General features: G+C 31.1%; 1 protein-coding gene across 1 annotated transcript in view; it reads right to left on the bottom strand.

The window, feature by feature from the left end:
- LOC110019888 (reticulon-like protein B3) overlaps positions 1-9,718 on the bottom strand; it is a 13,102-nt gene extending 3,384 nt beyond the window's left edge. The window contains exon 1 of the mRNA XM_020717750.1: positions 9,312-9,718. Coding sequence (XP_020573409.1) covers positions 9,312-9,510 — 199 coding nt within the window. The 5' untranslated portion in view covers positions 9,511-9,718. The remainder of the gene's footprint in view (positions 1-9,311) is intronic.
- Between the last annotated feature and the right edge of the window lie 868 nt (positions 9,719-10,586).

Here is a 10,586-nt window from a genome sequence, read left to right as displayed (position 1 = left end):
ACTTTCGAGGTGTTTGATTGTATCACCCCATGTTTTAGTGATGTTATTTTCAATGTGTGTTGTAACCCTACTTCAATATTAACAAAAGTTGCTTTTGTGGTTTTGGTCTTTTCTTCTGGTATCATTTCCTAAATTAATGGTTTCAATGACATGCGAAGAGAGATGCAACTTTTGCATTATATAGTTCACCTAAATTAGCACATAAATAGTTAGCAATATTTAAAACTATCCAATAATTGAAATTAGTGAAATATAAGATAAAAGGAAATCGATTATATTGCCTTCAATAACTTCTAATGAGTAGTTCATGAGAGCTATTTCAACTATTGCATTTTTTTTTCTTTTTTTTTTTTTTTTTTTTTTTTTTTTTTTTTTTTTTTTTTTTTTGGATTTACTATGTTTCGATAAATTCATCTTTATGTGCAGGTTAGCTTAACTATTTGTTTTTTTTTTTTCTTAAATAAAAATGAGGAGGAGTTTAACCGTCCAGCTTTTAGATCAATAATTTTTAACTTCATTTTGATAAGTGTTCATCATATAATTATGTCATTTAAAAGAAAAAAAAACTAATGCAGCTCATAGCACAAAAGGGTTTTATGGAAGAGATGAAATATGAATGATATACTCTTGCGAAGGGTACACAAGCTTGTTTCAAAAATCATAAGAGTATATTTGAAACTAAATTGAAGAAGACAACACCTAAACATTCATATTTACATGCATCGGCTTATGACATAACTGTGTTATGTGTGAATATCAATCTTCGGATGTTAGATATTAAAATACATAAGAATTGTGTGGTATGTACGTAAATTCCCCCCACCCCCTGCATGAAATGAATGATCCTGTAATTACAGCCATCCAATGGTTAATCATAGAAGTAAATGAGCAATGATCCTGGTACTGTAACAATTAAATCATTTCCTTCACAACTCCCACATCATTAAGCAAAATCAATATATAAAGGAGAATTGGAGGGCAAGCAAAAAGTAACAATGGAGGATTTCCAAATCAATCTACCTAGCTTGAAAAATTTTTGTTCTTATAAACTTTATACTTAATAGTCATCAATTATATCCAAGCATGTTTACTCCAAATACAACTCATGAATCATTGCAAAAAAAACTAGCCATTTTAAGAATAATGAACGTATAATATCCACCATTTGAACAGGCCCAACATACAAGTAACATTTTTGAAACTAAATGAAAAAAAAAAAGACCAACTTGTGCTGCTTCTTCAAATGGCAATAGACTTGTAATTATCATCTTTAGCAATTAGTTTTCTACAAATCTCTTCAAACAAATTCGATAATTATACAAATTATGACAAAAAAAGGTATTTATAATATTATAGTGAAAATGTGTTAACGAATATTAATACATTAATTGATGTAGAACAAGTGCAAGAAAAAATATGAGAGCATGAAAATATTTGCTTAATCTGATTTACAAATAATAGAAGTTATCATGAAAATTCTATAATTGATTTTCATTTAATTTTTCGACCCATTAAATCATTGTGAGTTTTTTTTTTTCTTGGAATTACCATGAAGAGTCAATACTCCTTGTGAGTTCCTATCATCACGAAAATTTTATGATATCCAGCATGCACGGGATGGACAAAAGAAGATCAAGTCACTCGAGTGTTCAAAGTTTGTATTTTGGTGTTTCCATGAAGATAAGGCTTGTGAATATTTGCAGAAATAACAAACATGTAAAATGACAAATTTCCGCATCTATGAATTGGCAACCATGGTTGAAATTGAAAATGCATGAAAGTAACCATTAAGTGAGTCGGATGGCTAGGTCAGTAAATGAAATGATGCACTTCATGAACAGCTCAAACTCGGCATGATCAAAGGTCCGTTTGGGGCAGCTTATTTGGTGCGGTGGTGTTTTGAAAATGCACCTGACATGTTTGGATAAACTGCGTTTTGACAGCATATGCGTTTTCAAAACGCTGAAAACAGCGTTTTCACACCGCACTAGACAAATGCGGTGGCAGCTTTCTGGCTGCAGTCTGGCTTTTCAAAAAAAATAAAAATTTGTAATAGCTACCGCACTAAGCTTATCAGCAGATTATTTTTAATCAGTTTATCAACAAATTATTCAATAAGCTGCAGCTGCCCCAACCAGACCCTAATACTCAATCATGCTCGTTAAAATTAGTAAATAAACAAGTTTAAAGATTTTTTTTAAAACTCGAACATTATAGATGTTCACAAACAAGCTCAGTTGTCATTCAACAAATGACTTGTTAGATGTTCTATACTTATTTAAAAAAAAAATTATTACCTAAAACTTATTTAATTAAATATTTAAGAGTAACATATTATAATTTAGTATCAATATACATATAAATTTAACCTATTTTTTTCTTTTTTATTTCAATGAACTAGCATGTTAGTACTTTTTATATTAAATATTATTTATAAATTACATATAACTTCATTTACTAAGTATAAACTAGTTAGATGCTAAATAAAAATTTATTCAATCATTTATAAATTTAAATTTGTAAAATAACTTATTAATTAATAATTTTATATAAAAATTTGAATATTCGTTCGAATTTTCAACGCTTGTTTACTAGTGTTATATAAAAATTATGAGAAATTACGTATGTAACACGAAATTCTTATGTATTTACCTATCTAGCACCAAAACTTTGATATTTATTGCATACCACTTTACCTATGCATGAAAAGGTTGATTTGACTTGTAAATATAGTGGTAATTAGTGGTAGTTTCGATGTGATAGTATGGTAAAAAATTGATTGGCATGCGGGTAAAAATGAAGATCTGGGTGTGAGATGTAAAATTGTAAATGCATAAGAATTGCGTGCTAGGTATGTAAATGCCCCAAAATCAAATACAAATCAAATTTTTATTTTGTATGAAAAATGAAGTATTCATTCAAATTCTTAGTTTATTCAACTAAGATAAATAAACCAAGTACAAATCAAGTATGAACATTAAAAATTTAAACAAATGAAACATGAACATATATGTGAAAGCTCGGCTCAAATTTAAATTGAACATGAGCAATTTATGATTTGACCAAGCCAAGTCCAATCCATGTCATACTCGACTCGACTGGGCTCAATTACAATCCTAGGGATGGCCGTTGCAAGTTCTTAAGCAAAGAAGATGTTAGCAAATTTTTGTAATTTTTTTATGCATCGGTTGACCCCATCTTCTTCCTTTTTGTAAATTGTAATGTCATATGAGTCTTTATATATTGAATGGAATGAACATGAATTTCTTTAGGAATGGTTTTACTTGAAGGTTGGAATTAGAAGTTCTCTCTAAGAGTTTGGTGCTTTTCAAAAAACATATATAAATAAATAAATAAAAAATTTTGGTACGATAATTCAAGCTTTCGCTTTTGGGCATTAAATGGTTAAACTCTCTCCAACATTATTATTGTATTATGAGATGAAAATATTAAAAAAATATAAAAAAAATCACAAAAATATGAAATGCCTATTTGGAAGAACAACCTCCTCAATAAAGAAATAACACAAATGACTTATATATTAATGAAAAATATTTACAAACTTTCATATTTGACAAAACATTAAAATTTAGGCATCCTTTATGCTTTAATTACTAACAAACTAATTGGAATATTGCAATTTTACTTTATCCTTTGATCTCTTTTAATGATTGTGTATTAATTAAAAAAATCAATTTTACTTGGACTTCTAAAAAAATTTTATTCTATTGACATAATAGATTTAGATTCATATTAAAGAAATAATACAGATTCTATTGTATGCTCAGGTTCATATATGGGAGTTTTTGCCATAAGTTTTGGTCCACATTTACTAGTAGATTCAATTTCAAATAAAAATTCGTATTCACAATCAAGATGAGATTAAGGTTAAAATTGCAATTTAATTTTATATTCAATTATAGCTTCGATTTCAATCCCAAGCTCATTTTCTAATGGAGGCTTAAATTCAGAATGAACTTCATGCTCACAATTAATTCCCATTTAAGCTTATATTCAATTTCAGACTTAATTATGACTGTTGCTCAAGTATAAATTCAAGTTCAAAAGTGTGTTCTAGCATATGCAAATTCAAATTTTACAAAATCAAGTCGTGGTTACAAATCCTTGCATCTAATACATTCTCAAAATAGTACTCATAAACCAATTTCCCCCATACCAGATTCAGCTAAGCATGGTTTGAGAGGTTCGCGAGAAAATTAAGGTTTCTTTTGGAGGAATTAAAGGAGTGATTTTAATAATATATCATTCATAGCAAGACTGAAGATTCAAAGATCTAATTAAGGCCTCACTTAAACTTCTTGTTAAATTGTTGTTTAAATCTGCCCTAACCTCTTGCCTAAAACTTTTAATAAAACATATAATGATAAAAATATAGTCTTGAGCCATTTAACTACAATAACTATAAAGCTGTGAAAAGATTTTAATAAACTATAACTATTATGTTCGCAAGAAGTGATTATTCAATTTACATCAATATCCTCTGAATAAAATGAATTGTTTTCATGTTTATGTTCTACATCAAACTTTGTCAAAAGACCCAAAACATTGAAAATGACCCACCAGTTTATAATTACACATTCTAGTCCTTCCAAGTTATTGAGTCATTACAAAAATTATTCCAAGATACGCTTCCAAGTAAATGTAGATAACATAGTTTTGATGTTTTCGTTTAGAACTATGACTAGCTCAATTTAGTTTAAATTGCCTCGTGTGTTAAATTTTTGTTTTACCTAATAATTATGTCCTACTTTAATTTGAAATGACAATACAACACTAAGTTTTATTACTAATTTGAAAAAGAATAGTTAATGATTTAGGGTATACTAATGCATTTAAAATGGGATGCAAAATTAAATGTACACAAAAGGATGCAACCTAAGGTATACCAATTATATCGCCGCAAAAATCAATCAATTTTATGTAAAAACAACAAGTTGCTTTCAATCCAAATACTGATTTCATGGTCCCAAAAATAGCAATTCAATCATGATTAAAAATTAAACTACAAAAAAACTTCAAAATGTATCACAATTGACAAAATTGTAACCATGAGCACACAGAAGAATAAGCAAAGTAAAAGCAATGAGCAAGGATAGAAAACATGAAAAATAAAGATCCAAGCCATAAGCCAATTAAAGGATAATCAACTGCAAAAATAGTCATCAACTTCAAGTAACTATTCTCTCTCCCTAATTTCTTTATTCCCCCAGCTTACCTATCAAGCAGGGCTATGAAAGATCTGATTTCGAGCCGAACTAGGGTAGACTTGAACGGGTTTGAACACAACTCTAAATTGACTCTTGGCTCATTATATTCAGTTTTGAGCCCACTCAGCTCGAAGTTGAATCTAATTTGATCTGACTCGAAGTCAGAACAAGCTAAGGCTCAAATTGAGCAATTCAGATTCGTTCCAGCAGAAAAATAATAAAAGATCTGGCTCGTTTCGATGGATCAAGCATAAAATAAATAAATACAAACAAATTACACGAAAAGCCTACCATTTTTTTATTCTAAAATTTTATGAAAAATTTACATACACTCCATTCTTATATACTTACATATCTAACACCTAAACTTCAATTTTTACATACATAACAACTTGCATATGTTTGGAAAGGTGTAATTGATTTTCTAAAAGTTAAAATGGTGGTATTTTTTTAATGTAATATGAATGATTTGGGTGGCACTAAATGTAAAAACTAAAAGTTAAATGTTGGATATGTAAATACATAGGAATTTCATGGTATTATGTATGAAAAAGCCCCAAATTATATATATATATATACCAATTTATGGTAGTGAACCAAGAAAAAAGAAAAATCTTTTCGGCGTTTTTATGTCTGGGATGGACGCTTTGTTGCCTTGTTCTTGTTGACTCAGCCCGTTTTGGATTAAAACCTTAGTGGAATAATAATAATATCATCTAGCTGATGTTAAATTACTCTATTAAGCTTATTTAAAGAAAAAGAATTCTAAATGTTTTTCTAATTGCTTTTCATGAGCACTTCTTCTAGGAACAATAGTACTACAATATCTAAAAATCTAAAAAGAACTCAATCAAGAAATAATAATATTAAAAATGCAAAATTACAGGAATATCTTGTAAATGAATAAGATTTAAATAAATGGGCTAGCTAAAGTAGAAAAAACTCTAAAATATACAAAATTGAAACTTTTGATTTTAAAGGAAAATCATCAATTAAAACTGTTGAACAATCGTTAACAATAGATAAATAAGAAAAAACAATTTTTCTTTTAAATAAAGAAGATATAAGTAATTATTTAGAAAGTAATAAATATATTCACATAGGTTTAATACAAGTAGCATTTAAACCTCTTACGCTTAGAGGATTAAACGCTTCAATTTTAGCGTGCTTGAGATATGCAAGATGTCTAAATTGGGCACAATCATTGATGGGTGTCATGGAAACTAGCCTATGTCATATTTCACTGATAGACATAAATCTCTTTGAAGCAGCTAAACTACCGATAAAATCACACGGGTATGAATTTTTACCTGGATCTGAAACAATCACAATAATCTATCGAATTCATTTCAAAGTTAAGAATATTTTATGTCCGAATATTAAAAATAATATGAAGCCAACAGATAGATCTATAATTATAGAAACTAATCTGCTAGCTTCAAATATAGCTACAACTAAGACTATAAAATGGGATGAAGTTAGACTCCCTGAATCATGGCAGTTGCAAACTGTTATAAATTCTCATCCTGTAATAAATCAGGATGTAGAACAAGTTAGTCAAGATGCTAATGGAGATTTTGTCATAAGATTCAATCCAAGAAAGTCCATTACTCTTCCACGAATATCTTATCCCTCTTCTAATATATTTTAAAATGATTCAGATAAATTATCAATAATAAATCATAGGATAGATAGAATAAATTTATTAAGTAATAATTTATTACACCCAAATAGGGTAGAAAATCTATCTCCGTAATCGGAAGCCAGTTTTAATTTTAATATGGACTGATTTAAAACAATTCATCAAAAAACAAATCAGACAAACTTTAATCAATAATTATTTAGAACCAAAATATGAATCATTTAGAAGTTGGTATCGTATTTATATCACAGAATATGATAGAAAAAAAATTTCTGAAATTTATTTTTAAGAAAATGAAAACATATTTTATGAAGGAAATGAATTTCTTTCATTCTTAACCTGATTCAGTAATCATATAACAAAAAAATTAGAAGATGAATTAGACATGCTGACCAGGAAATGAAAAATTAATTCTGGAGAAATAGTAGAATCAGTTTATTTACAAATCCAACAAGTCACAGAATTTGTGCAAAAAATAACGAAAGAAAAAATCTTCAAAATCAATTTAGATGATTATGAAATTAATGATCCTTGAAAAATTCAGGAAAAATATTTAGGCACAATTGTCTATTCTCAGGATAGTCTTGATCGAGAATCGTATGAGACAATCCTCATTTCATTACAATATGTTGAAATTCAACATAATTATAATGAACCAAATAAATCTATTGCATATAGCAAGGCGACAATAAATCACATCTTGCATCAGAGAGATTGGGGTTTAACTCTTTTTCAGACTAAACAGGTTGAATTTATTCATCCTGTAAGTAATCAGAAAAAAATCATTTTTTTAATTGTTGAACCTATGCCCAAGCTATGAATCGAGCTTTCTTGTTTATTAATCCAAAGCATAAACACTCTTGATTTTTTGTGTTAATGCCTGAAATCTTGAATAAAGAAATACCAAATTGATTTTTAGAATGGTGGGAAAAATTTGGAGCAACCAATAAAATTCTTCCAGAACCAATCAATGATCTCTATCTAATGTGGGTTCTCTTCTCCACAGCTCGACAAAATAAAAAATAAAATTTTAGCCGATGGAATGTGTGAATTATTATTCTTCTGTCAAGCACAAATTCAATGGATCTTTGCTTGGAATTTATGTCATCAACGAGATAGAGTCAATGTCAAAGAATTATGGCGGATCTTCTTCATCACATGGTGGTCACAAATCGTTGTTGGTGATAAAATAATTCAAATTAATAAAATCATTAATTCTAATGTCGAAAATAATCGAGAAAAGAGATCCTAAAAATTTTCATTTAAGGAAATTCATGATCAAATTAAAAGGAAATATTCTCGAGAATCTCCGAATCAAATGAAACAAAGAATAAAAGAATTTTATCAGAAACAGATGAAATAATTATTTGAAACAGAAGACGGCATGTCAGTCTCTAATTAAGGGTCAGATGACGATGAAAATTGAGAACGAATGGTAACCCATCTCGGCTCAAATTAATTGCAGTGGACCTCCACTAAGGTCATTTCAGAAGAAATTATGGATAATAATGACAGTGGTTGATGGTTGAAATAGTACAGGTTGGTGATTGTAATAATTATGGTAGGTGTAATAGTATTTTAAAATAATTTTTTGTTTTTTGGATGTAATATCTTTTGTTCAACTCTATTGTATTAAGTTTAGAGTCCGCCCTCTATTATAGATATATATAATTAAAAATTTTATCCGTAGTAGTTTCGAGTCATAGCTTAGCTCGTTTAATTTGATCCGAGCCAAAATTCAATCTACTTTGAAAACAATTAATGATCTTCAAGCTCAATTCTTAGTCCTGCCATTCGGTGGTAGCTCACGAAACACCGAATTAATACGTAAGTTAAAAGGTGTAATAGTATTGTGTGGTGCGTACGTAAATCACCCTGAAAAAATCGTTAAATGATATGCTAAGCAACACGGAACAAGCAAACGGAGCAATTAATACGTAAGTTAAAAGATGGGAGAGGGATTGAGAAAGAGAAGACAAAAATGTAATACATCATCGAAATGATGTAAATACCTAGTTATGACCGACGATAAAGATCTCAAACTTAAAAAAAAATAAAATTGGCATTCATCGTTGTATTCCCAGCGACAACATTAAAGAAAAAGTAAAAAAAACAAAGTTAAAAGTCAATAAAACAAAAACGCTGCAGAAGAACATGGACGCCCCAATCATTGAAAGCTCGAAGCTAAAGACCCCCAATGCATCGATCAAAAAAAAAGAAAGAAAAAGAAAAAACGAAAACATCCATACACACCAAAGGAACCAACGAAAACAACCAATATCCCATCATCCAAAACCCCTAAACGCAAACACAATAGATCAATGAAGCAGATACTACAGAATCCTATGGTCTGACTGTAAGCTTTATGCAGAACTAGTTAGGGTTTAGGGTTTAAAAAAATATTAAAAAGAAGAAAGCAAATAAGTAAGAGCAATCCATACGCTTGCCGCCACCCAAGACCTGATGAACGGGCTTCTTCCTCCCGAAAACTCGTCGGAATCCTGTTTTAACAGAGGAAGAGTTTCCCGATTTATCGTTGCCAGAATCAGACGATGAAGAAGATGAATCGTTCCTATGAATCTTCTCCGCAAAAGACCTCGGCTCCGCCCTCGGAATCGATTCCTCCACCTGCTCAGCCATCACCGTTCAAAAAACTTCGCTTCTTCTTTTTTTTTCCTTCTCCTCTCTCTCTCGCTTTTCAATCTTCGCGAAAGCGAAGAGGCGCTCGGAACGTTTCACCAGTAGAAGACACGGAAGAAGGATCGGAGTCCAAGTGTCGAATTTCTTGCCACGTAGGGTTAGGGGGCGATCGCAGCCGCTGAAACGAAGAACTTTCGCCGCTTAGGTAGACGGCTATTAATTTGACGGTTAGGCTTTTGGGCCGAGTCAGATCGGGTCGAGCTGTGGGCGCAAAGCGGTGCGACGGCGGGCGGGCACGAATGGTAACGGCGGCATGGAGGGGTTCGCCCCCGCCGGGCTTGGCATGGGGAGAGTGCTGAACCGCTCATTAATATTTCGTTGATAATGGGAGCTTTCTGACACCATGAACTTCTCATGGACGGCCAGAGAACTTTTTCTTTTTTTGGCATTTAAATATATATTGCATAAGAACATTGTTATTATGCATCAATGTTGTTATATATAGTAATTTTTGTGGTGGCATGTATGTAATTGTCTAAAATGACATGTATGAGATGGGTATTGATGTGGGTCTTGTTATGTTGTGGGTCGTGGTGTGATGTGTTTGCCTCAAATGAAAAATATAAGATGGGGTTTTATCTGTCCCTTTGATGTTATAGTAAGAATTTGAAAATTGGAGATTGGATGAAAGGGGGTGCTTACTTTGCAAATAGAAATATTTGAGGTGTCATGTATGTAATTGCCTAAAATGATAAATATGGGATGTGGTTTTGTTGTGTTATGGGTTATGGTGTGGTGTGGTTGTTTGTGTTGTGATTTGCTTACCTCAAATAAAAAAAATGGGAATGGGTTGCTCGTATGTGACGTGTGTCTTGCTATGTTGTGGATTTTGGTGTGGTGTGGTTGTCAGCGTGTGTTGTGGGTTGTAGTTTGGTGATGTGTGTTGTGGTTATGCGCTGTGGCTGTGGGTCTATGTGTGTTGTGGGTCTTCTTGTCCTATGGGTTGCGGTGTGGTTGGCTAGTTTTGTGCTTTACATTGTGGTGCGGTGGGTTTGGTTGTGCTGTTTTGTGGTGAT

The sequence above is a fragment of the Phalaenopsis equestris genome, unplaced genomic scaffold, assembly GCF_001263595.1.
Source record: "Phalaenopsis equestris unplaced genomic scaffold, ASM126359v1 Scaffold000084, whole genome shotgun sequence".
Taxonomy (NCBI): domain Eukaryota; kingdom Viridiplantae; phylum Streptophyta; class Magnoliopsida; order Asparagales; family Orchidaceae; genus Phalaenopsis; species Phalaenopsis equestris.
This window is presented reverse-complemented; position numbering and strand designations above follow the sequence as displayed.